Source organism: Heptranchias perlo, chromosome 40 (genome assembly GCF_035084215.1).
Source record: "Heptranchias perlo isolate sHepPer1 chromosome 40, sHepPer1.hap1, whole genome shotgun sequence".
NCBI lineage: Eukaryota > Metazoa > Chordata > Chondrichthyes > Hexanchiformes > Hexanchidae > Heptranchias > Heptranchias perlo.
The window spans coordinates 4665482-4691618 of record NC_090364.1 but is presented as its reverse complement, the minus strand read 5'-3'; the positions used below and the strand labels follow the sequence as shown (position 1 = coordinate 4691618).

The 26137-nt window shown below is 41.6% G+C and overlaps 5 protein-coding genes across 5 annotated transcripts; all 5 read left to right on the top strand.

The window, feature by feature from the left end:
* Positions 1 to 1218: 1218 nt before the first annotated feature.
* LOC137305562 (ferritin heavy chain B-like) lies at positions 1219 to 4651 on the top strand. Its single transcript, XM_067974420.1, has 4 exons — positions 1219 to 1357; positions 2092 to 2238; positions 3054 to 3179; positions 3610 to 4651. The coding sequence occupies exons 1-4, from the start codon at positions 1256 to 1258 to the stop codon at positions 3763 to 3765; spliced, it is 531 nt and encodes a 176-aa protein (XP_067830521.1). The 5' UTR covers positions 1219 to 1255; the 3' UTR covers positions 3766 to 4651.
* Positions 4652 to 7544: 2893 nt separating this feature from the next.
* On the top strand, positions 7545 to 10898 carry LOC137305554 (ferritin heavy chain, oocyte isoform-like). The gene is made up of 4 exons (XM_067974413.1): positions 7545 to 7695; positions 8766 to 8912; positions 9331 to 9456; positions 9825 to 10898. The coding sequence occupies exons 1-4, from the start codon at positions 7591 to 7593 to the stop codon at positions 9978 to 9980; spliced, it is 534 nt and encodes a 177-aa protein (XP_067830514.1). The 5' UTR covers positions 7545 to 7590; the 3' UTR covers positions 9981 to 10898.
* A 1810-nt stretch (positions 10899 to 12708) lies between these two features.
* Positions 12709 to 15255, top strand: LOC137305558 (ferritin heavy chain B-like). Its single transcript, XM_067974416.1, has 4 exons — positions 12709 to 12858; positions 13596 to 13742; positions 14403 to 14528; positions 14925 to 15255. Exons 1-4 carry the CDS (start codon positions 12757 to 12759, stop codon positions 15078 to 15080), a joined length of 531 nt encoding a protein of 176 aa, XP_067830517.1. The 5' UTR covers positions 12709 to 12756; the 3' UTR covers positions 15081 to 15255.
* Positions 15256 to 17618: 2363 nt separating this feature from the next.
* On the top strand, positions 17619 to 19715 carry LOC137305565 (ferritin heavy chain B-like). Its single transcript, XM_067974422.1, has 4 exons — positions 17619 to 17755; positions 18512 to 18658; positions 18905 to 19030; positions 19385 to 19715. The coding sequence occupies exons 1-4, from the start codon at positions 17654 to 17656 to the stop codon at positions 19538 to 19540; spliced, it is 531 nt and encodes a 176-aa protein (XP_067830523.1). The 5' UTR covers positions 17619 to 17653; the 3' UTR covers positions 19541 to 19715.
* A 2873-nt stretch (positions 19716 to 22588) lies between these two features.
* LOC137305552 (ferritin heavy chain B-like) lies at positions 22589 to 25148 on the top strand. The gene is made up of 4 exons (XM_067974411.1): positions 22589 to 22728; positions 23957 to 24103; positions 24352 to 24477; positions 24831 to 25148. Exons 1-4 carry the CDS (start codon positions 22624 to 22626, stop codon positions 24984 to 24986), a joined length of 534 nt encoding a protein of 177 aa, XP_067830512.1. The 5' UTR covers positions 22589 to 22623; the 3' UTR covers positions 24987 to 25148.
* Positions 25149 to 26137: the final 989 nt, after the last annotated feature.

The following is a 26137-nucleotide window of genomic DNA, read 5'->3' as shown; positions in this document are numbered from 1 at the left end:
GTCCCACAATGCTTTGCCCAGTTGATGCCCCCATGCTGCCAATCCTCAGACACACCCATTCTCGATATTAGAACTGGGGACGATTCACACCATCCATGGGATGGAATTTCCATTTCTCTGACCAATGGTTGGTTTGCAAATTCTACTTGATTGCTTTGAATATTGTCTCAGCGTCACAATTACTTACAAGTAACAAACTTGACCAGATTAAGAAAAGCCACTCTGGTGAAAATAGCAAATTATTATCAAATAATTCAAAGTTGCCATTTTGAGAGATTTAAACAAAGAGAAACTTTCAGATTTTTTTTTAGTGTATTAGGCCCCCCTTTTATAAGAAGGGGGGTGTGGGTTGTGCTTAAATACTAAAACCAAACAAACCAAAACCAAGTGTTCAAATTAAAATTTTATTATCCTCGTCCAGGATGCACTCCAGCCCCTGCGGTGCCCACCGGTCGCGGAAAGCCTCGAGCGTACCGGCAGACACCGCGTGCTCCATCTCCAGGGCCACCCGGGCGCGGAGCATTCCGCGGAAGAGAGGCAGACAGGCCGAGCGACCGCCCCCACGGACCGCGAGCAACCTAGACCTGTGGATGGCCACCTTGGACAGGCCCAGGAGCAGGCCCACGAGAACGTCCACCGACCTGCCCGCCCCCCTCCTCACCGGGCGGCCAAAGATCAGGAGCGTGGGACTGAAGTGCAGCCAGAACTTGAGGAGCAGCCCCTTCAAATAATGGAACGGGGGCTGCAGTCTCGCACACCCGGTGTACAGATGGAACACGGACTCCTCCAGGCCGCAGAAATCACAAGCGGCCTGGGTGTCCGTGAAATGGCGTAACCGCCGGTTGCACGCGACTGCTCCGTGCGCCACCCTCCACCCCAGATCCCCAAAGTAACACGGGAGGACCCCTGTATAGAGAGCCTCCCACTGGGAGTTTTGGATGGAGGGAAGTCAAAGACCCCAAAAGCAGTGACATCACCGAGACTGATCATCCAAACTGGACTGTATTCCAAACCTCTGATTGGCTCTGGGTATCAACCCCTCCCCCACATCCTGTCCTTTGTTAATTGGTGCCTGGATTCATGGAAGATTCCCGAGTGGCTATCGGGGATTGTCAATCATCATTGGTGATGTCATACCCTGTTTAGATGCAGGCTGTCCCAGTAGTATAAATACAAGAGCTTGTGCAGAAAGTGGATAGTTCTATAATTTTCTGGGTAATAGTGGAAAGGTATTCATATACAAAAAATAGTGAAGATGGCTTCCCAAGTGTGTCAGAACTATCACAAGGAGTGTGAGGATGGTGTCAACAAGCAGATCAATATGGAGCTCTATTCCTCCTATGTTTACCTCTCCATGGTGAGTCTTTGATTAATTGTCACTGCATTCTAAGTAGTTTGAATTTCTCCAGTTCAATAAACTGGCTTTACATTTTATTTCTCTTGACTTCTGTCCCCTGCTGTCCATGGGGGGGAAAACAATTTTTGAGCAGTGAGTACTTCCAGTGTGTAATATAAAGTGATATTGTTGAGCTAATGGATTGCTCCTTACAGCAGCTGCACTCTATTGAGGGGTTTAATATATGAAACTGGCTCAGCTGCTGCCTGAGTTTGTGAGAGAAGAGCAGAAACCTGGTCAAGTGCTTGTCAACATTTGACAATTTCAATGGGGTGACTGTAGCCAATGAAATGTTGACAGGTCCTCACTTGTTTTCTTGTCTTGAGTCCTAGTGATTTCCTCACTGTGCTGAGATCTCTATTGCACTAAATGTAGACTCCAGTGTAAAACTACTGCAATGGAGGAATTGTCTCTTGTTCATCCACCAATTTGAGATTAGAATTGAAATTTTAAAAGGTACAAATTGCTCAAATAGTTTTAGATGAAATGTGATTCCAGACCTTAATTGCTACTTTTCCCTGAGTCAACCTCTCATTGAACAACTTGTGAAGTAAATTGAATTTTACTAGTTAACAAATGTTAGCTAATTTCTAACAAAACATTGAGCCCTCACTGTGGGGTCGGGGGAAGAATGGATAATTGTACGTAGGTGAGATCTAGGTTGCAGGTGATGCTGTTTAATATTCTCCCCACAGTCCTATTACTTTGACCGGGATGATGTTGCCCTGCGTCACTTTGCTGAGTTCTTCAAGGAGCAGTCACATGAGGAACGGGAGCACGCTGAGAAACTTCTGAAATTCCAGAATCAGCGTGGAGGCCGAGTCATCTTGGATGATATTAAGGTTAGCTGTGGAGAAATATTAGTGACTGGATGACAAATGGCAAGATGTTGGCAGAACAGACCATGGGTGGAAATGTAATTCCTTGAGGATAACTAGTTTGCTGAAACCAATAGGGATGAGGTATAAAAGCAAACAAGATAGCTGTGATGAGGGAATATTTGAATTGAAGAGTGGATAAACATAAATTGGAGCCAGTGACAGTGTTGGGTTTATGTAGGATATTGTCCTTGTGTGGAGGTGTTATATGGGATTGTCATACATCTATCCCTCTAAAACAAGGTTGAGGAGTCGGGAAACATGAAAATGTCTGATTTTAATACTATATTAATCAAGTCAATGAGGTAATAAAACATACTCCTTAAATGCTCTGAGATAGGTCCCAACAATACTTGCATGCCGATGCTTCAGGCAAAGGCAGTGGAATTAATTTTGGATTGTTCTGGCTAAGATCTAGGATCAATGATGGGCTGAATGGCCTGCCTTGTGCTCTATGTAACTAATCTTAGTGTGATCTCTTGTATTATTAACGTGTTTTGGGGATTGATTTCTCATCTTGAGCTTGTTTTGGTCATTAGTTCACAATACAGTCTCAGCCTTCAGACTGAGGATGGAGCATGAGGAATTGTTTCACAGCAGAAAATGTGTATTGGGCTGTAATCTTTAACTGATGGATGTAACTTTTTTTTTGTGTCGGAACAAGTACTTTGTTCAGTTGTCTTGGGTATAAACTGTATCTCCATAACTCCAATCCTTGTATGAAGCTAGCCATGAGAGCATCAGATGTTCATGGCATTTTAAACATTCTGCTCTTTCAGAAGCCAGAGCAGGATGAGTGGAGCAATGGTCTGGAGGTGATGCAGAGAGCTCTGCAGATGGAGAAGGATGTGAACCAGAGTCTGCTGGATCTGCACAAACTGTCCACTGAGAGGACAGACCCTCATGTAAGTTTGTAATGCCTTGAAGTGTTTAATGTTTTGTTTGGGTGAAAGGAATGGTAACTTCAGGTTGTCAAAGCCAGTGCTGTTCTTCAGATATCAGACCAAGTTCTGTCCAATAGCTTTTCACTTCTCAGCCTGATATACTGGGTGGATTGTATTGGAAAGTTTTCACCAATGACAGTCCATCTGCTTTATTCAGCTTTATTCAGCTTAATGGATGCCTTGGAATTAGTATCAAATTTTGGTGGGAGGCTGAGATCTGAAAACAAGTGATGGTGTGAAGGTTTTGTGTAGGGAGTTGATTCTTGTACAGTAATCAGATTCCTGATCTCTGAAGTAGGAGAAAGTGACTCGATCCAGACTGCCTGAAAAGCAATTGTTCAATAAACTGTGATCAAATAGCTGCCTTAATGAAAATGTCTCCCTTTCCTAGTTGTGTGACTTCCTGGAGACCCACTACTTGGATGAACAAGTGAAGATGATCAAGAAGCTTGGCGATCACATCACCAACCTGAAGAGACTGGGAGCCCCTGAGAATGGCATGGGAGTGTACCTGTTTGACAAGCACACCCTGGGGGAGAGTGATTAAACTGACTGCATAGCTATAGCCTATTGTCTAGTGCTCCTGTTTAGATAGTTGCGAGGACCCCCTACCCCACCTCTGGCAATCTTGTAGCAGTGATGACTTTTTTGACTTTGTACAAAGCTGTGAGATTTAGGATCTTGATGTGAAATGTAATAGTAACTGTCAATAAACTGTCACATTGAACTGGAGACATCATAAAGTGAGTGGTGGTTTAAACTGAAAAACAACAGACTTTAGTTTACATTGAACAAGAATTACACTGGGCTGTGGCACAACTTCAACATGGGGTTCAGTCCTGTCTATGTTTTTCTTTGTGGGGTAATTCTAATTTATTGACTTTCATGTTCAGGCCCACATGTAGATGATCTAATTTCAATTCTGTGTACACCTTGATTGTATTTGTGCATTTCAAATATTGCGTTCAAACCAGCAGTGAAGAGCAATGCTGTAATACAAGTTCCTGTTACCACTGGTGATGACTATTCTCCTTGTGAAAATGGCAACTCATTTTAACCCCCTCAGTGCAACAAAATATCAGCTGCTGTAACATTTTGTTGTATTAAAACACCAGGCAAGTGAGTTATTGTTAAATAGGATTGTTCATTGGACTGACATCATTAAAGGAAGGTATTTGCCCTGGGCAGAGCAGTCCAGGCAATCTGTTTAAAACAAAGTTGCCATGGATCTCACTCACTTATTACTGTGGGATACACGAGGTGGCTCACTGAACCAAACTCATCATTGCTGCTATAGGCTTTGTGGTCAAAACAGCACACAACTGGTGTATAGACCAACAATGTGCATTTCCTGAACGCATGTTACAAAGGTGACTACAATTTGGTGGGGTGATCAAGCAGAATTTGCACATTTGTCCACTGGCCTCTTCGGGCCAAATGAGGAGGGAATTGGGCTTGATTCTTTTTAAAAAAAAAACACCCGACTGCTCTTCTCACAGGTTGACTAACCTGTGAACACTCACTGATTAGCATCCCACGTGAATAAACAATTGGGAAAGGTACTTGAGTAATACCTATGGAAATGTACTCAAATGTAATTCTTCAAGGTGTAAATATATTTCATTAAATGCACAAAGCAAATAATTTAAACATAGATAATCTGACCTGCTCTCCCACCATATCCCTGTTCTCAGTACAATCAGCTCCTCCATCAATGTATAATTGTAAACAATTTTACAACACCAAGTCATAGTCCAGCAATTTTATTTTAAATTCACAAGCTTTCGGAGGCTTCCTCCTTCCTCAGGTGAACGAAATGAAATCCTCGAAATGAAATCGCATTTATAATTCACAGAACAATGCTTGGTGATTACAGACAGTTTTTTCAACTGCCTGTTTCCAAGGCAATCAGTGTGCAGACAGACAGGTGTTACCTGCAAGGTCTCAGAATATACAAATCACCAAAAAAAAAAACAGCGATAGAGAGGTAGAAACATAGAAAAGACAGCAACTGACCCGTTATATTAAAAACAGATAACATTACACGTTACCCCACCGGCGAACAAATGTTATCTGTTTTTAATATAACGGGTCAGTTGCTGTCTTTTCTATGTTTCTACCTCTCTATCTTATTTTTTTGGTGATTTGTATATTCTGAGACCTTGCAGGTAACACCTGTCTGTCTGTACACTGATTGCCTTGGCAACGGGCAGTTGAAAAAACTGTCCGTAATCACCAAGCATTGTTCTGTGATTTATAAATGCAATTTCATTTCGAGGATTTCATTTCGTTCACCTGAGGAAGGAGGAAGCCTCCGAAAGCTTGTGAATTTAAAATAAAATTGCTGGACTATAACTTGGTGTTGTAAAATTGTTTACAATTGTCAACCCCAGTCCATCACCGGCATCTCCACATAATGTATAATTTGTATTTGGTCCTATTGTGTGTTTCATACCAAATAGCAATTATCCTTTCCAAATCCTATTGGTTCTCCTTTTGTCTCCTTCACCCCTGTGAATGGATTCAAATGTTGATGCTGCAGCTGTAATTATCCAGTGTTTAGAAGTCAAGTTTAGGAACTTAGTTGTGAACTGCACTGGGTGTGATGGAATTGCAGTCTTCAGTCATTCCACGTTAATGTCTTTGCTTCTCTCAAATACTTTTGGGGATCGATGTGACCACATTTCATATGTTGGTGAGTCACAGTTCCAGCTGTTGGTTGGATTTGCTGATCGGTTTGACGGCTTCATATTTTGAGCAAAAAATCTTCAGCTCACTCTGTGCTGGATGTGGATCAGCTGCAAACGTTCCCCATATGGAGGTCTCAACCGGGCTAATGGTTAACTCTTTACACATCTCAAAAAAAAATTAGGTCAATGTCCAGCTCGTTCCGTGCTGATACATTTCCGACAAAGAAGTGCGGCCAATGAAGTAACTGTTGTAATGTAGAAGTGAATTTGCCCACAGCAAGATCCCACAAACAGCAATGAAATAAAGACCAGATAACCTGTTTTAGTGATGTTGGTTGAGGGATCAATATTGGCCAAGACACTGGGGAGAACTCATCTGCTCTTCCTCAAAATTATGCCAAGGAATCTTTTACGTCCACCCGAGAGGGCAGACAGGGCCTCGGTTTAATGTCTCATCTGAAAGACGGCATCTCTAACAGTGTATCGCTCCCTCAGCTAAGCTTAGTCTTTTTCCTCAAGTCTATGGATTGAGACTTAAACCCACAACCTTCTGACTCTGAGGTGAGAGTGCTGCCACTGAGCCACAGCTGACACAAATGGGGATGTTTGTGTGGGTGACATTGCATTCAGTAATCTTCACTCCCTCTCATTCTCGCTGAATATCCTGAATTTTACCAAACAACATTTCATGAGAATCAAAACCAAAACAATGACACATCCCAGCATTCTTTGCCCAGTTGATGCCCCCATGCTGCCAATCCTCAGACACACCCATTCTCTATATTAGAACTGGGGACGATTCACACCATCCATGGGATGGAATTTCCATTTCTCTGTCCAATGGTTGGTTTGCAAATTCACTCAAGACTACTTGATTGCGTTGAATATTGTCTCAGTGTCACAATTACTTACAAGTAATAAACTTGGCCAGATTATGAAAAGCCACTTCAGTGAAAATATTAAATTATCAAATAATTCAAAGTTATGATTCCGAGAGATTTATATAAAGAGGCACTTTTAGGGAGGTCAAAGAAGCCAAAAAGCATCAAAGGTGACCATCCACAGGTCCTGGCTGGATGCGGCCCGTGGGGGCGGTCGCTCCGACTCTCTGCCTCGCTCCGCAGCATTCTCTGCGCCCGGGTGGCCCTGGAGAGGGAGCACACGGTGTCTGCTGGTAAACTTGAGGCTTTCCGAGACCGGTGGGAGGCGCAGAGCTCGGAGTACGTCCTCGACTCCGACAATAAAGTTATGATTTGATTCTGGTTTTGTTGGATTTCGTATTAAAGAAATGAAGGTGACAAAAATACAGGTGACACTGGGTCTAAAGACAGAAACACAAGTGCCCCATCTTAGAATTATTTTAGTCAAACAAAAGAAAAGAGGGAAAAACAACCCAAAAAGCAGTGACATCACCGAGACCAATCACCCAAACCAGCCTGTATTCCACAGCTCTGATTGGCTCTGGGTATCAACCCCTCCCCCACACCCCTTCTCCTTTGTTAATTGGTGCCTGGATTTATGGAAGATTCCTGATTGGCTATCAGGGATTGTCAATCATCATTGGTGATGTCATTCCTTGCTCAAATGGAGGCTGTCCCAGTAGTATAAATACAAGAGCTTGTGAGTGAAGAGGGTAGTTCTAGAATTGTCCAGGTGATAGTGAAGAGTGAAAACAGAAATAGATGATGGCTTCCCAAGTGTGTCAGAACTATCACAAGGAGTGTGAGGATGGTGTCAACAAGCAGATCAATATGGAGCTCTATTCCTCCTATGTTTATCTCTCCATGGTGAGTCTTTTATTACATATCACTGCATTCTAAGTAGTTGGAATTTGTCCAGTTCAACGAACTGGCTTTAAACTCTATTTCTGAAGTTTCCCCCCCCCCCCCACATATGACCTGGGGAAAATAATTTTGGACAGTGAGTGTCTGCAGTGTTTTACACAGGTTGATTTTGCTGAGTTAATGGACTGCTCCTTGTGATGGCTGTGCTCTATTGAGGGGTTTAATATGAACTTGGCTCAGCTGCTGCCTGTAGCCAGTGACTTTTTTCATCATTCATGTGATGTGGGTGTCATTGGCAAGGCCAGCATTTATTGCCCATCCCTAATTGCTCTTGAGGGTGGCTGTGAACTGCTGCAGTTTCTTTATTGTAGGAATCTGCAACTGAGTGACTTGTGAGGCCACAATAAGAATCCATCACATTGCTGTGTGTCTGGAATCACAGGCCAGACTGGGTAAGGATGGCAAGTTTCCTTCCCTAAAAGTCATCAGTGAACCTGATGGGATTTTTATGACAATCTAGTTGTTTTATGGTCATTATTGATACTAGCTTTTTATCCTGATTTTTATTTTCATTAACTAAACTTAAATTCCCAGCTCCTGTCTCTGGATTACTGGTCCAGTAACATAACCACAATGCTACTGTACCTGATCTTTGTGGACAAGTCCTCACTAGTTTTCTTACCTTTTTATTTCCTAGTGAAGTACTATGAGAATCCCAGTGATGAAGCTTTCACTGTGCCTTGATCTCTTACACTAAATGATTGTAGAACTACAGGACTGAAGGAATTATCTCTTGTCCTCCATTAACTTTAGATTAGAATGGGGAGTAAAAGGAGATACAACTTGCTCAGGGAGTTCAGTTTGACTTGACCTGAAATGTAATCCCAAACTTCAGTGTGTTTTTTTGCTTGTTGAATCTTTATCCTGCCTTTATAGGGTGGGGCAGTGAGCCAACATAGTGAAGTAAATTGAGTTTTGCTAGTTAACAAAAGGTAACTATTTTTGAAAGCAATCAATATCTAACTGTAGAAAAATAACAGTGTATTGTGATAGTTTTAAAATTCTCTCCACAGTCCTATTACTTTGACCGGGATGATGTTGCCCTGCGTCACTTTGCTGAGTTCTTCAAGGAGCAGTCACATGAGGAACGGGAGCACGCTGAGAAACTGCTGAAATTCCAGAATCAGCGTGGAGGCCGAATCATCTTAGAGGACATTAAGGTTTGATTTAATAATTGAGTGGTCTTCTGAATGGCTCCCCTTAAATGGACAATTTTAAATATTTCTAAAGCAATTTGTTGTAATGCACATAATTACATCGAATGTCCAGCAGAGAAACAGGACATTTGGCCCAACTGATCTATGCTGGTGTTTATGCTCCACATGAGCTGCCTCCCACCTTCATCTTGCCCTGTCTGCACATCCATCTATTACTGTCTCCCTCAGTACTTCCCCTTAAAGACATCTATACTATTTGACTCCAGTGGTTGTGGTGGTGTAATTCTATATTCTTGGAACAATTGGTTCATGGTGACATGGACATCTGATTGCTTTTTCTCCTCTATTTTCCTTGAATACTTCCTCATGTATTTTGTATAATCCATTAAGTGAACTGGCTGAGACCTGATTCCCTTTTCAGAAGCTGGAGCAGGATGAGTGGAGCAATGGTCTGGAGGTGATGCAGAGAGCTCTGCAGATGGAGAAGAATGTGAACCAGAGTCTGCTGGATCTGCACAAACTGTCCACTGAGAGGACAGACCCTCATGTAAGTTTGTAATGCTTTAATGTGGGCTTTTTGGAAAGTTGGAGGTGGTGGAAATTTACTGTCTTTGAGCCTGTTCAAAAGATCTTCATACCCAATAGCTTTGTTGGTGTCATGCTCAGATTGTTGTTTGGGGGGAGGGGAGACAGGAAAGGGAGGTTGCCCTACTGTCTTCATTGGAGGTAAATGTATCTGATCCCAGGATCGAAGTACTTCTCAGAGCAAAGTTACTGTGCAATAATGCATCAATCTGAAGTGCACCACTTGACTATCGTCCAGACCAAGAAGATTAAAATCCAATCCCTCGAGGGGAGGCTCAGATGTTCCTCTATCTGCTGCTGGACATAACTATTCTCCATCTTTTCTTCCAGTTGTGTGACTTCCTGGAGACCCACTACTTGGATGAACAAGTGAAGATGATCAAGAAGCTTGGAGATCACATCACCAACCTGAAGAGACTGGGAGCCCCTGAGAATGGCATGGGAGTGTACCTGTTTGACAAGCTCACCCTGAGGGAGAGTGATTAAACTGACTGCAGGGATAAAGCTTATTGTCTAGTGCTCCTGTTTATTGTTGTGAGGACCTCACCTTTACCAATCCTGTAGTAGTGATGACTTTTGTGACTTTGTATAAAGCTGCAATCTGGGCTCTTGATGTGAAATGTAATAGTAACTGTCAATAAACTGAACATTCAACTGGAGACATCATAAAGTGAGTGGTGGTTTAAACTGGAAAAATAACAGACTTCAGTTTACATTGAACAAGAATTACACTGGGCTGTGTAACAACTTCATAGGCTTCAGTCCTGTGTAAATATTTTTCTTTCCATCCTGGAATAATTCCAGTTTATTGACTTGGATGCTTATGGCTTCATGGTGAGGATCTAACTTCAATTCTGTGTGTACCTTGAATGCAAATTGTATTTGAAACCAGCAATGCTGTGATACAAGTTCCTGTTACTACTAGTGATGAATATTCTCGTTGCATAAATGGCAACTCTCTTTTCAAAACCCACCCCACTACAACAAAATATCAGCTGATGTAACATTGTGTGCTATTAAATCACCAGGGCAGTGAGCTAATGTTAAACCATATCCATCTAATGTACAATTCTATTTAAGAAAAGTATCTACCTTGAGCTGCGCAGGCTAGGTTTTTAAAGTAAGTGGTTACAGATCTCATTCAGGTAGCAGTGTGGAATACATTGAAGGTAGTTTATTAAACCAAACTCATTACTGGTAAAGGCCTTTGAGTAAACTTTGTGGTCAGACCAGTACTGTGTGAACTTGTAGGTCCTTTAGTACTATAATTGGGTGAAGGAATCAACAAGGATTGGCACATTTGCTTACTATCCACTGGCCTCTTACGGCGAAGTATGGATTCCCTAGAAGGAAAAGATTGGGGCTCAGTATGGGGGTCTCCTTTCCTGCTTCTTCCCACCCTCCTCTGTCCCCAATGGTTGAATAACCTGTGAACACTCTTGACTCACATGAATAAGCAATGGGGTTTGGTACTGAAGGGGGAGTAATACCTGTGGGATTAACTATACTCCAGCAAAATGTAATTCTTCTGCAAGGAGTAAAAACATTTAATTAAATGCCCAAAACACATAATTTAAACCAAGTTAAATAGATATTTTGCCTGAAACTCATCCACATTGCTGTTCCATCAATTCATAAAAACAATACAACCAGCTCCTCTATAAATATATCAATTTGCCTTTAGTTCCATTGTGCATTTCATATCAAATTGTAATCATCCTTTCCAAATCCTGTTGATTCTCCGTTTATCTCCTTCACCCCGATGAGTGGATTCAGATGCTGATGCTGTAATTATCCAGTGTTTACAAGTGAAGTTCAGGAACTTAGTTGTGAACTGCACTGGGTGTGATGGAATTGCAGTCTTCAGTCATTCCACGTTAATGTCTTTCCATCTCTCAAAAACACTTTTGGGGGATCAACATTTCATACATTGGTCAGTCACTGTACTAGCTTTGGATTTGCTGATCGGTTTGATGACTTCATATTTTAAGCAAAATGTCTTCAGCTCACTCTGTGCTGGATGTGGATCAGCTGCAAACATTTCCCCCACATGGAGGTCTCAACCGGTCGAATGGTTAACTGTTTATACCTCACAAAAAAAATTAGATCAATGTTCACCTCGTTCCGTGCTGATACATTTCCTACAGCCTGACTACAAAGAAGTGCGGCCAATGAAGTAACTGTTGAAATGGAGAAGTGAATTTGCCCACAGCAAGATCCCACAAACAGCAATGAAATAAAGACCAGATAATCTGTTTTAGTGATGTTGGTTGAGGGATCAATATTGGCCAAGACAGTGGGGAGAACTCCCCTGCTCTTCCTCAAAATAGTGCTGAGGGATCTTTTACATCTACCCGATAGGGCAGATGGGGCCTCGGTTTAATGTCTCATCTGAAAGACTCTATCTCTGACAGTGCATCGCTCCCTCAGCTCAGCTTAGACTTTGTCCTCAAGTCCATGGAGTGGGACTTGAACCCACAAACTTCTGACTCTGAGGTGAGAGTGCTACCACTGAGCCACAGCTGACACAAATGGAGATGTATGTGTGGGTGACATTGCATTCAGTAATCTTCACTCCCTCTCATTCTCACTGAATATCCTGAATTTTACCAAACAACATTTCATGAGAATCAAAATGAAAAATGACACATCCCACAATGCTTTGCCCAGTTGATGCCCCCATGCTGCCAATCCTCAGACACACCCATTCTCTATATTAGAACTGGGGACGATTCACACCATCCATGGGATGGAATTTCCATTTCTCTGTCCAATGGTTGGTTTGCAAATTCACTCAAGACTACTTGATTCCTCTGAATATTGTCTCAACATCACAATTGCTAACAAGTAATAAACTTGACCAGATTATGAAAAGCCACATCAGTGAAAATATCAAATTATTATCAAATAATTCAAAGTTGTCATTCTGAGAGATTTAAACAAAGAGAAACTTTCAGATTTGAGCGACGTCAAAGACCCCAAAAGCAGTGACATCACCGAGACTGATTATCCAAATTGGCCTTTATTCCAAACCTCTGATTGGCTCTGGGTATCAACCCCTCCCCACACTGCCTCTCTGTTAATTGGTTCAATGGACGATTCCTGATTGGCTATTGGGGATTGTCAATCATCATTGGTGATGCCATTGCTGACCAAAATGCAGGCAATCCCAGTCATATAAATACAAGAGCTTGTGAGAGAAGAGGTTAGTTTGAGAACTTCTTGAGTAATAGTTGAAAGTACTAATATTGAAATAGTGATAATGGCATCCCAAGTGTGTCAGAATTACCACAAGGAGTGTGAGGATGGTGTCAACAAGCAGATCAATATGGAGCTCTATTCCTCCTATGTTTACCTCTCCATGGTGAGTCTTTTATTAATTGCCACTGCATTCTAAGTAGTTGGAATTTCTCCAGTTCAATAAACTGGCTTTAGAGTATGTTTCTCTTGTTTTCTTTCCACCTCCCTTGGAAGACAAAGCTTTGGCCAGTGAGTACTTCCAGTGTGTAATACAGGGTGATCTTGTTGAGTTAATGGACTGCTCCTTGCAGTAGTTGCACTCTATTGAGGGGTTTAATATACTCCTGGTTCAGCTGCTGCCTGAGTTTGTAACAAATGCAGAAACCTGGTCAAGTGCTTGTCAGCATTTGTCCAATTTCAGTTTCAATGGGGTGACTGCAGTCAGTGAAATGTTGACAGGTCCTCACTAGTTTTCTTGCCTTGAGACTCCTAGTGATGAAGCTTTCTTTACTGTGCCTAGATCTCTATTACACTAAATGATTGCAGAGTGTAAAACTACTGGGGAATGGAGTAATTGTCCCTTGTTTCTCCACTAATTTTAGATTAGAATGGAAAGTAAATGTGGTACAAATTGCTCGGAAGTAGAGTTTGAGTTGAGAGGAAATATAATCCCTGACCTTAATTGTTACTTTTCTCTGATCCATTCATTATCCTATTGGGGAGGGGGAAGCCATTGAATATGTTGAGAAATAAATTTTGTTTCACTTGTAAACAAATGGTTTCTAATTTCTAAAACTGAGCACTAATTGTATGGAGGTGAGATCTAGGTCTGACATGATCTTTTCAATATTCTCTCCACAGTCCTATTACTTTGACCGGGATGTTGTTGCCCTGTGTCACTTTACCAAGTTTTTCAAGGAGCAGTCGCATGAGAACTGGGAGCACGCTGAGAAATTGATGAAATTCCAGAATCGACGTGGTGGCCGAATTGTCCTGGAGGACATCAAGGTTAGCTGTGGAGAAATATTAGTGACTGGACCACAGTTGAAAACTAGATCTGGCAGGACATTGGAGGAACAGATCAGGTTGGAAATATAATTCCTTGAGTGCAATTTGCTAAAACCTATAGGGATAAGAGGTACAAAAGCCAAGAAGATTGTTGTGATGAGGGAATAGTTTGACCCTGGACCAAAGACCATTCCTCAAGGGGCAGAGTAGATAAACATGAAGTAGATGGTGGCAATATTGGATTTATAGAGAATATTGTCCTTATGTGGTTGTATTAATGTAACATTGTCCTACATCCTTTGCCTCAAGTGAAGTAGGGAAACATTGAAATGTTAGACTTGATATCAATAATTTATTCTCATTGATTAATACAACATCACTCCTTTCAAGCTTTAGGAGGTCCAGGTACCAATAATACTTGCATGTCCATGCTTGCAGGCAGGGCAGTGGAATTAATTTGGATTCCTCTTTCAAATCTAGGACACATGATGGGCTGAATGGCCTGTTTTGTGCTGTCAATGTACTGAATCTTGGTGTGATTTCTCATCTTTGTTCAGTTATCTGGAGTATAAACTATATCTCCATAACTGCAATTCTTGCATGAAGTTAGCAATGAGAGCATCAGGTGTTAATGGAATTTTGCATCTCCTGAACTTTCAGAAGCCAGAGCAGGATGAGTGGAGCAATGGTCTGGAGGCGATGCAGAGAGCTCTGCAGATGGAGAAGAATGTGAACCAGAGTCTGCTGGATCTGCACAAACTGTCCACTGAGAGGACAGACCCTCATGTAAGTCCTTAATACCTTGTGGTATTAATATATATTTGTTGATAACTTCAGGTTGTCTCAGCCACTGCCATTCTTCAACCATCAGACCAAATTCTGTTTGATGGCTTTTCACTTCTAAGCCTGGTGGACTGGATTGATTCTATGGGAAGATTTTCAGTAATTAATTCTCATTAGTCCATCTGTTTGTTCTGCTTGATGGACACCTTACTATTAGTACCAGTTTTGGTGAGGGGCAGATATCGAACCGATCTGAAATCAAAGCCAGGTGGTAAGGTTTGGAGTAGGAGTTGACTGGTGCAATGGCAACTTACATTAGCATTGAAGTAGGAGACAGTGAATAGATTCTGAAAAGCAATCTGGTCAAATAGCTGCCTTAATGAAAATATTTCTTCCTAGTTGTGTGACATCCTGGAGACTCACTACTTGGATGAACAAGTGAAGATGATCAAGAAGCTCGGCGATCACATCACCAACCTGAAGAGACTGGGAGCCCCTGAGAATGGCATGGGAGTGTACCTGTTTGACAAGCACACCCTGGGGGAGAGTGATTGAACTGCTGCAGGGATAAAGATTGTTCATGCTCCTGTTTATATAATGTGTGCGAGACCCCCATCCTGTAGAAGTGATTACTTTTTTGATTTGCACAAAGCTGAGACCTGGGCTCTTGATGTGAAATGTAATAGTAACTGTCACTAACTGGAAATAAACTGTTCAACATTGAACTTGATTTTGTTGTCTCAAATTGAGTGGTTGCTGATTTTTCACTAACCTAATTTAGTTTACATCTAACAATTACATTGGGCAGTGTAAGTGCTTCATTGTAAGGTTCAGTCCATTGTCAATTTAACCCCCATTCCTGTAGTAATTCCAGTTTATTGACTTGGATGTTCAGGATCACATGTTGAAGATCTAATTTCAATTCTGTGTTTACCTTGAATGTTCATAGCACATTCCAATCTTTGCTGGTTTTAATACAAGTTACTGTTACCACTGAATATTCTCTTTCCAAAATGGCATCTTCCTTTTAAAACATCCCCATCCCCAGGACAAGATATCAGCTACTGTAACATTGTTAAAATATCAGGATAATGAGCTAATGTTAAACCAGATCAGTCCACTGAACAATCCCATTTTAAACCAGACTTTTGCCCTGCGATAAGAAGTCCAGGTATTAAATTGAGTTGCTACAGATCTCATTTAGTTATTGCTGTGGGATACACTGGAGGTAGCTCATGGAACCAAACTCATCATTGCTGCTCTGGGCTTTCTAGTAAATTTAGTGGTCAAACAAGTACAGACCAGTAATATGAACTCAGAGTACTTGGGGGAGGGAGGAAATGAACATTGGCACATTTGCTTAGTATCCACTGGCTTCTTAGGGGACAGTATAGATTCGGTGGGGGAGAAGTTACGGTTTGATTAAGAATTTTTTTTGCACCATGTGTGCACCCACCGTCCAGGTAAAGAACCTGCAACACTCACTGTTGATCTCATGAGAAGTAATTGAGTAAGGTCCTCAAGGGAGAGTAATATCTGTGCAACTGAACTCCTTCAGGAAGGAGTAAATACATTCAATTAAATAAAAAAGCAAATTTAAACAAAGCTAAATAGATATTTCTCCTGCAAAACCCTTCCACAACCCTGTTCCATCAAATTATAAACCAATACAATCAGCTCCTCCCTAAAATGTATCAATTTGTATTTAGTCTGATTGTGCATTTCACACCAAATAGTAATCATCCTTTCCAAATCCTATTGGTTCTCCATTTGTTTCCTTCACCCCTATAAATGGATCAAATGTTGATGCTGCAGCTGTAATTATCCAGTGTTTACAAGTCAAGTTTAGGAACTTAGTTGTGAACAGCACTGGGTGTGATGGAATTGCAGTCTTCAGTCATTCCATGTTAATGTCTGCAAATTCACTCAAGATGATTTGATTGCATTGAATATTGTCTCAGTGTCACAATTACTTACAAGTAATAAACTTGACCAGATTATGAAAAGCCACTTCAGTGGAAATATCAAATAGTTCAAAGTTGTGATTGAGAGATTAATACAAAGAGGCACTTTGACAGAGGTCAAAGAACTCAAAAAGCACCAAAGGTGACCATCCACAGGTCCAGGCTGGACGCGGCCTGTGGGGCGGTCGCTCCGACTCGGATTCGTGGCATTCTCTGCACCCGGGTGGCCCTGGAGATGGAGCACGCGGTGTCTGCCGGTACGCTTGAGGCTTTCCGCGACCGGTGGGCACCGCAAGGATTGGAGTGCATCCTGCATCAATATAATAAAATTATTATTTGACTCTTATTTTTGGTTTAATGATTTGCTGCAAATAAAAACACTCCCTAACCTCCTCTTCTTATCAAAGGGGGGCCAAAAACAAAGGAAAAAAAAGAAAACTAGATGAACCTCACTTATGAAAAGTCAACCTGGAGAAAAAAAAACTTTCAATCCTATTCGTGTTTGGACAATTAGCTCCAAACGGGAAAGTTTTTCTGGAGTTTGGAGCCCGTGTGGAGATTCGAGTCATCCATGGCCACAGAGCACCGAGGGAATGATTGGTCCGTCAACCAGCCGACACCAGTACCTCAGGCCAGTCCCACCGTCACTTCAGAGCTCACTGATCTGCACAAAGAAAAAGTGCCCCATCTTAGAGTTATTTTCTTTGGGTTTTTTTCTATTTTTTTGTGATTTTAGGACCCCCTTCTATAAGAAGGTGGGGGTTTAGGGTGTGTTTATGTGTGAAAATCCCAAAGAAAAACCAAAACAAGTTCAAATTATAATTTTATTATTCTTGTCCAGGATGCACTCCAGTAGAATTATTGTAGTGAAAAAAAAAAGCAGTGATATCACCGAGACCAATCAGCCAAACCGGCCTGTATTCCAAAGCTCTGATTGGCTCAGGGTATCAATCCCTCCTCCACAATGCCCCTCTCCATTGTTAATTGGTGCTTGGATTCATGGACGATTCCTGAGTGGTTATCGAGGATTGTCAATCATCATTGGTGATGTCATTCCTTGCTTCAATGCAGGCTGTCCCAGTAGTATAAATACAAGAGCTTGTAATAAAAGAGGTTAGTTGAAGAACGGTTTAGATGATTGTGAAAATATAGGATATAGTAAAGATGGCTTCCCAAGTGTGTCAGAACTACCACAAGGAGTGTGAGGATGGTGTTAACAAACACATCAATATGGAGCTCTATTCCTCCTATGTTTACCTCTCCATGGTGAGTCTTGTATTAATTGTCACTGTTTTGTAAGTAGTTAGAATCTCTGTAGTTCAACAAACTGGCTTTAAAATTTTTTTTCTCTTTGCTTTGTTCCACTTCCCTGGGAAGAAAAATCTTGGGGCAGTGAGTATTTCTGGTGTGCAATACAAGGTGATCTTGGTGAGTTAATGGATTGCTCCTTGAAGCAGCTGCACTCTATTGAGGGGTTTAATATATGAACCTGGCTCAGCTGCTGCCTGAGTTTGTAAGAGAAGAGCAGAAACCTGGTCAAGTGCTTGTCAACATTCGACAACTTTCAGTTTCAATGGGGTGACTGTAGCCAGTGAAATGTTGACAGGTCCTCACCTAGTTTTCTTGCCTTGAGAATCCTAGTGATTAATTCTTCACTGTGCCTAGATCTCTATTACACTAAATTGCAGAGTGTAAAACTACTGTAATGAAAGAATTTTCTCTTTTCCTCCATCAATTTTAGATTAGAATGGAGAGTAAAAGGAGGTACAACTTGCTCAGAGTTGACTCTCTCTTGATCTGAAATGTAATCTCAAACACACTTTTTGCTGCTTGACACTTTTCATCCTGTCTTTTATGGGGAAGGGCAGCTAGCCAAACATAGTGAAATAAATTAAATGATGCTAGTTATCATGGTAATTATTTTTGAAAGCAATTAATATCTTGAGGAAACAGTAATGAAAAATTTGGAATTGCATATTGTAGTCTAGGTCCAGCATGATATATTTAAAATTCTCTCCACAGTCCTATTACTTTGACCGGGATGATGTTTCCCTGCGTCACTTTGCTGAGTTCTTCAAGGAGCAGTCACATGAGGAACGGGAGCACGCTGAGAAACTGCTGAAATTCCAGAATCAGCGTGGAGGCCGAATCATCTTGGAGGACATCAAGGTTTGATTTAAAAATGAGTGGTCTTCGATGTGGCTCCCCTTGGACTGACTATTTCAAATACTTTCTATAGCAATTAGTTCCAATTTAACTCCAGTGGCTTAATTCAGACAGTCTATATTGTGACATTGGTTGATTGTAACATGGACATCTGCTTTGCTGTTTGAACTTTTCTTTTCCTTCAAAACTTTCTCATGTATTTTGTTTAATCTATTGAGTGATCTGGGTGAGATTTGATTCCCATTTCAGAAGCCAGAGCAGGATGAGTGGAGCAATGGTCTGGAGGCGATGCAGAGAGCTCTGCAAATGGAGAAGGATGTGAACCAGAGTCTGCTGGATCTGCACAAACTGTCCACTGAGAGGACAGACCCTCATGTAAGTTCCTAATGCTTTCAATGAGAGCCTTTTGGGTAAGTTGAAGGTGGAGTGTTATTTCTTGAGATTAAGATCTTCATACTCTAACTTTGTGTGGGGATGTCTATCTTGGATTTTTTTTGAGTGAGATAGGGAGGTTGTCCTGCCGTGGACATTGAGAGGACAGTGTCCCAGTGACTTGAGGATCTATCCACCTGTCATACAGTAAGTTTACTCTATTAATGCAGTAATTCCATCAGTCTGAAGTGTACCACTTGACTATCCTCCAGTCGAATAGGATTAAAATCCAAACTCTAGGGGAAGTTCCTTGATATCTGCTGCTGGACATAACTATTCTCCATCTTCTTCTTCCAGTTGTGTGACTTCCTGGAGACCCACTACTTGGATGAACAAGTGAAGATGATCAAGAAGCTTGGAGATCACATCACCAACCTGAAGAGACTGGGAGCCCCTGAGAATGGCATGGGAGTGTACCTGTTTGACAAGCTCACCCTGGGGGAGAGTGATTAAATTGTATGCAGGAATAAATCTTATTGTTTAGTGCTCCTGTTTATTCAGTAGAAGATGGGAGGTCTCATACCCTGGATTATATGATGACTTGTCTGACTTTTTATACAGACTGAGACCTGGGCTCTTGATGTGGAATGTGGTAGTAACTGTAAATAAACAGTGAACATTAGACTGGTTTTGTCTTCTTGTTAAAATTCTGAGCTGTTGCTTATTTATTAGTAATTTAATTTGCTTTATATCTAACAAGAACGATGTTGGCATGTTTGACACTCTCACATAATGAGACATTAGGACAGGTGAGCAGGAGGGAGGAAATGCCAAAGCTCAGAAGTGAGGCAGCTGCATACAAGTAACTGTTCCCATTGGTCATGAACATCCTCTCTCTCCCCTGACCATTAATGTTAACTATCCACCTGCCAATCAGCTGCTGTAATTTTTTTGTTAAACCACAATGCCAGTGAATTAGTGTTGCACCATTTCAGTCCAATGGGCAATCTGTAAGAATGGTATTTGCCCTGGGAATAGCAGTGCAGGACTTTTTACTTAAAAAAAAAAGTAAAATGCTATAGATCTTCTGTTACTAATTAGAGGGAGCTCACTCAATGAAACTCATCACTGCTGTTATAGACTCTGAAAGTTTGTGAGCAAAGTAGCACATGATGGCTCGACAGAACCAGTCGTGTCTAAATTCACTGTGAGCTGCCGAAACTCATGCAACCAACGGGATTAGACTTGGGTGAGCCGCCAATAACAACAATTGCTCTTGGGTGGAAGTGTAGATTCTGGGGGTGGTAAGTTGTGATTTTTTTTTTCATTCTTCCACCGCCCTCATATGGAGAATTTTCTACCTCCTTTTCCCCCCTCGACCCTAAACCTGCCTGTCTAACCCAACATGTGCAAGAAATTGGGTGAAGAATTGGAGGGAGAATAATCCCTGTGCCACTGAAGTCAAGCAAAATGCAATCTTACAGGAAGGAGCAAATATTTCATTCAATGAACATCTTTAAACACCAAGTTAACTACAACTAGTTCACCTGGGGGGGGGAACTTCCACCACCCCCACTGTTCCACTAATTCATAAACCCAATACAAGCAATTCCTCCATGAAATTAACAATTTGACTTTCATCCCATTGTGCATTGCATTCCACATACTCACCATCCTTTCCAAATCCAACTGGTTCTCCATTTGTCTCCTTCACCCCCATGAATGGATTCAAATGTTGATGCTGCAGCTGTAATTATCCAGTGTTTACAATTCAAGTTTTGGATCTTAGTTGTGAACTGCACTGGGTGTGATGGAATTGCAGTCTTCAGTCATTCCACATTAATGTCTTTGAATCTCTCAAAAGCACTTTTGGCGCATCAATGTCACCACATTTCATACGTTGCTGTGACACGATTGTACGAGTCGGTGTGGATTTGTTGACTGGTTTCACGACTTCATATTTCAGACAAAAAGTTTTCAGCTCGCTCTGTGCTGAATCTGGATGTGGATCAGCTGCAAACATTCCCCACACTGAGGTCACAACTGGGCTAATGGGGGTTAAGTGTTTACACCTCAAAAAAAATTTTGATCAAAGTTCACCCCACTCCGTGCTGATACGTTTCCTACAGTCTGACCACAAAGAAGCGCGGCCAATGAAGTACTTTTGAAGTGTTGTAATGCAGAAGTGAATTTGCCCACAGGAAGATCCCACAAACAGCAATGAAATAAAGACCAGATGATCTGTTTTAGTGGTGTTGTTTGAGAGAGAAACATTGGCCAAGACACTGGGGAGAACTCCCCTGCTCTTCCTCAAAATAGTGCTTAGGAACCTTTTACATCCACCTGAGAGGGCAGACTGGGCCTCTGTTTAATGAAAGACTCTATCTCCGACACTGCAGCACTCCCACAGTCAGCCTGGACTTTTTCCTCAAGTCTATGGATTGGCACTTGAACCCATAACCTTCTGACTCTGAGGTGAGAGTGCAACGACTGAGTCACAGCTGACACAAATGGAGATGTTTGTGTGGGTGACATTGCATTCAGTAATCTTCACTCCCTCTCATTCTCGCTGAATATCCTGAATTTTACCAAACAACATTTCATGAGAATCAAAACCAAAACAATGATACATCCCACAATGCTTTGCCCAGTTGATGCCCCCATGCTGCCAATCCTCAGACACACCCATTCTCTATATTAGAACTGGGGACGATTCACACCATCCATGGGATGGAATTTCCATTTCTCTGTCCAATGGTTGGTTTGCAAATTCACTCAAGATGACTTGATTGCATTGAATATTGTCTCAGTGTCACAATTACTTACAAGTAATAAACTTGGCCAGATTATGAAAAGCAACTTCAGTGAAAATATTAAATTATCAAAAAATACAAAGTTGTGATTCTGAAAGATTTATACAAAGAGGCACTTTCAGGGAGGTCAAAGAACCCAAAAAGCATCAAAGGTGACCATCCACAGGTCCTGGCTGGATGCGGCCCGTGGGGGCGGTCGCTCCGTCTCTCTGCCTCGCTCCGCAGCATTCTCTGCGCCCGGGTGGCCCTGGAGAGGGAGCACACGGTGTCTGCTGGTAAACTTGAGGCTTTCCGAGACCGGTGGGAGGCGCAGAGCTCGGAGTACGTCCTCGACTCCGACAATAAAGTTATGATTTGATTCTGGTTTTGTTGGATTTCGTAATAAAGAAATGAAGGTGACAAAAATACAGGTGACACTGGGTCTAAAGACAGCAACACAAGTGTCCCATCTTAGAATTATTTTAGTCAAACAGAAGAAAAGAGGGAAAAACAACCCATAAAGCAGTGACATCACCGAGACCAATCACCCAAACCAGCCTGTATTCCAAAGCTCTGATTGGCTCTGGGTATCAACCCCTCCCCCACACCCCTTCTCCTTTGTTAATTGGTGCCTGGATTTATGGAAGATTCCTGATTGGCTATCAGGGATTGTCAATCATCATTGGTGATGTCATTCCTTGCTCAAATGTCGGCTGTCCCAATAGTATAAATGAAAGAGCTTGTGAGTGAAGAGGGTAGTTCTAGAATTGTCCAGGTGATAGTGAAGAGTGAAAACAGAAATAGATGATGGCTTCCCAAGTGTGTCAGAACTATCACAAGGAGTGTGAGGATGGTGTCAACAAGCAGATCAATATGGAGCTCTATTCCTCCTATGTTTATCTCTCCATGGTGAGTCTTTTATTACATATCACTGCATTCTAAGTAGTTGGAATTTTTCCAGTTTAATGAACTGGCTTTAAACTCTATTTCTCAAGTTCTTTTTCCCTCTCCCTGGGGAATATAATTTTTGGACAGTGAATGCTGACTGTTTTATGTAAGGTGATCTTGTTGAGTTAATGGACTGCTCCTTGTGGTGTCTGCACTCTATTGAGGGGTTTAATCTATGAACCTGGCTCAGTTGCTGCCTGCAGCCAGTGATTTTTTTTGTTATCCATGGGATGTGGGTGTCACTGGTAAGGCCAGCATTTATTGCCCATCCCTAATTGCTCTTGAGAAGGTGGTTGTGAGATGCTGCAGTTTCTTTATTGTAGGATTGTACAACTGAGTGACTTGCGAGGCCACTATAAGAATCCATCGGAGTGACCGCCCCCACGGGCCGCATCCAGCCAGGACCTGTGGATGGTCACCTTTGATGCTTTTTGGGTTCTTTGACTTCCCTAAAAGTGCCTCTTTGCATAAATCTTTTGGAATCATAACTTTGAATTTTTTGATATTTTCACTGAAGTTGCTTTTCATAATCTGGCTAAGTTTATTACTTGCAAATTTCCTTCCCTAAAGGTCATTAGTGAACCTGATGGGATTTTTATGACAATCCAGTAGTTTCATGGTCATTACTGATGCTAGCTTTTTATTCTGATTTGTATTTTAATTAACTGAGCTTAAATTCCCAGCTCCTGTGGTGGAATTGAGCTCCTGTCTCTGAATTACTGGTCCAGTAACATAACCACAATGCTACTGTACCTGATCTTTTTGGGCAAGTCCTCACTAGTTTTCTTGCCTTTTTTATTTCCTAGTGAAGTACTATGAGAATCCCAGTGATGAAGCTTTCACTGTGCCTTGATCTCTTACATGAAATGATTGTAGAACTACAGGAATGAAGGAATTTTCTCTTGTCTTCCATTAATTTTAGATTAGAATGGGGAGTAAAAGGAGATACAACTTGCTCAGGGAGTTGAGTTTGACTTGACCTGAAATGTAATCCCAAACTTTAGTGTGTCTTTGGCTTGTTGAATCTTAATCCTGCCTTTTATAGGGTGGGGCAGTGAACCAACATAGTGAAGTAAATTGAGTTTTGCGAGTTAACAAATGGTAACTATTTTTGAAAGCAATTAATATCTAACTGTAGAAAAATAACACATAATTTTGTCTTGTGATAGTTTTAAAATTCTCTCCACAGTCCTATTACTTTGACCGGGATGATGTTGCCCTGCGTCACTTTGCCGAGTTCTTCAAGGAGCAGTCACATGAGGAACGGGAGCACGCTGAGAAACTACTGAAATTCCAGAATCGGCGTGGAGGCCGAATCATCTTGGAGGACATCAAGGTTTGATTTAACAAATGAGTGGTTTTCTGTGGCTCACCTTGGACTGATTGTTTCAAATGCTTTCTGTAGCAATTAGTTCCAATTTGACTTCAGTGGCTTAATATAGTAAAATTATATTCTTGTGACATTGGTCCTTGGTAACATGGACATCTGATTGCTTTTGCAATCCTATTTTCCTTCAATACTTTCTCATGTGGTTTTGTTTAATCCATTGTAAGTTATCTGGCTGAGACTTGATTCCTTTTCAGAAGCCAGAGCAGGATGAGTGGAGCAATGGTCTGGAGGTGATGCAGAGAGCTCTGCAGATGGAGAAGGATGTGAACCAGAGTCTGCTGGATCTGCACAAACTGTCCACTGAGAGGACAGACCCTCATGTAAGTTTTTAATGTGGGCCGTTGGGTAAGATGGAGGTGGAATGTTACAGTTCTTGAGTCTATTAAGATCTTCATACCCAATAGCTGTGTCGGGATGTCTATCTTGGATTTTTGAGTGGAGACAGAACAGGGAGTTTGACCTACTGTGGCCATTGACAAGTAAGTGTGTCCCAGTGTTATGAGGATCTATGCACTTGTTGTACAGTGAGTTTACTCTAATAATGCAGTAATTCCATCAATCTGAAGTGTACCACTTGACTATCCTCCAGTTCAAGAGGATTAAAATCCAAACTCTAGGGGAAGTTCCTTGCTATCTGCTGCTGGACATAACTATTCTCCATCTTTTCTTCCAGTTGTGTGACTTCCTGGAGACCCACTACTTGGATGAACAAGTGAAGATGATCAAGAAGCTTGGAGATCACATCACCAACCTGAAGCGACTGGGAGCCCCTGAGAATGGCATGGGAGTGTACCTGTTTGACAAGCTCACCCTGGGGGAGAGTGATTAAACTGACTGCAGGAATAAAGCTTTGGTCGTGCTCCTGTTTATATAATGTGTGTGAGACCCCCATCCTGTCACAGTTATGACTTTTGTGACTTTGTACAAAGCTGAGACCTGGGGTCTTGATTTGAAATGTAATCGTAACTGAAAATAAACTGTTAACATTGAACTGGATTTTGTTGTGTAATAACTTGAAAAAATAAGCAATCACTTAATTTAACATTTAGTTTCTGTCAAACAAGAATTACACTAGGCTGTGGAACAACTTCATGGGATTAAGACCTTGTAAATTTTTTTCCCCTGCTGGGGTCATTCCAATTTATTGACTTTGATGTTCAGGGCCACATGTTGAAGATCTAATTTTAATTCTGTGTACCTTGATTGTATTTGTGCATTTCAAACATTGCTCTTCACTGCTGGTTTGAATGCAATGCTGTGATACAAGTTACTGCTACCATTGGTGATGAATATTCTCCTTGCAAAAATGGCAACTTTCTTTAACCCCTCCGTGCAACAAAATATCAGCTGCTGTAATGTTTTTCCCTGGTTGAAAAACACCAAGGAAGTGTGCTAGTGTTAAATAATTTCAGTCCAATGAACAATCCTATTTAAGGAAGGTATCTGCCCTTGGATGAGGTGTTTACTAAGGGTTTTTAAATAAAGCTGCTACAGATCTCATTCAGTTATTACTGTGGGATACACTGGAGGGAGCTCACTAAACCAAACTCATCATTACTGTAGATGGTTGGGCAAGCTGTGTGGTAAAGCAGCAGATAACTGCTATACAGACCAGTATTGTGTGAACTCCTAAAGGTAAGGAGACTTCCCTTGGGTGAGGAGGGGGGGGGCAGTGGTAAAATCAACCAGAATTGCCACATTTGCTGACTATCCACTGACCTCTATGGAGAAAGTATGGATTCCCAGTGGGGAGAGGATTGGGCTTGGTTCTATGAACTCACTTTCTACTGCCACCACCCTCATGATTAAGCCATTGGGTGAGGGACTCAAGGGAGAGTAATACCTGTGGGATTGTACTCCAGTGACATGTAATCCTTCTGGAAGCAAATAATTTGAATGAAGTTATAGATATTTTGACAAACTCCCGCCATATCCCTGTTCTCAATACAATCAGCTCCTCCATAAATATATCAATTTGTA

Coding starts and splice junctions, on each gene's coding strand:
- LOC137305565 (XM_067974422.1), top strand. CDS start 17,654: ATGGCTTCCCAAGTGTGTCAGAACTACCACAAGGAGTGTGAGGATGGT. Junction 17,756..18,511: donor CCTATGTTTACCTCTCCATG/GTGAGTCTTGTA, acceptor TTCTCTCCACAG/TCCTATTACTTTGACCGGGA. Junction 18,659..18,904: donor TCATCTTGGAGGACATCAAG/GTTTGATTTAAA, acceptor TTCCCATTTCAG/AAGCCAGAGCAGGATGAGTG.
- LOC137305552 (XM_067974411.1), top strand. CDS start 22,624: ATGATGGCTTCCCAAGTGTGTCAGAACTATCACAAGGAGTGTGAGGAT. Junction 22,729..23,956: donor CCTATGTTTATCTCTCCATG/GTGAGTCTTTTA, acceptor TTCTCTCCACAG/TCCTATTACTTTGACCGGGA. Junction 24,478..24,830: donor CTGAGAGGACAGACCCTCAT/GTAAGTTTTTAA, acceptor CTTTTCTTCCAG/TTGTGTGACTTCCTGGAGAC.
- LOC137305558 (XM_067974416.1), top strand. CDS start 12,757: ATGGCATCCCAAGTGTGTCAGAATTACCACAAGGAGTGTGAGGATGGT. Junction 12,859..13,595: donor CCTATGTTTACCTCTCCATG/GTGAGTCTTTTA, acceptor TTCTCTCCACAG/TCCTATTACTTTGACCGGGA. Junction 14,529..14,924: donor CTGAGAGGACAGACCCTCAT/GTAAGTCCTTAA, acceptor ATTTCTTCCTAG/TTGTGTGACATCCTGGAGAC.
- LOC137305562 (XM_067974420.1), top strand. CDS start 1,256: ATGGCTTCCCAAGTGTGTCAGAACTATCACAAGGAGTGTGAGGATGGT. Junction 1,358..2,091: donor CCTATGTTTACCTCTCCATG/GTGAGTCTTTGA, acceptor TTCTCCCCACAG/TCCTATTACTTTGACCGGGA. Junction 3,180..3,609: donor CTGAGAGGACAGACCCTCAT/GTAAGTTTGTAA, acceptor TCCCTTTCCTAG/TTGTGTGACTTCCTGGAGAC.
- LOC137305554 (XM_067974413.1), top strand. CDS start 7,591: ATGATGGCTTCCCAAGTGTGTCAGAACTATCACAAGGAGTGTGAGGAT. Junction 8,913..9,330: donor TCATCTTAGAGGACATTAAG/GTTTGATTTAAT, acceptor TTCCCTTTTCAG/AAGCTGGAGCAGGATGAGTG. Junction 9,457..9,824: donor CTGAGAGGACAGACCCTCAT/GTAAGTTTGTAA, acceptor CTTTTCTTCCAG/TTGTGTGACTTCCTGGAGAC.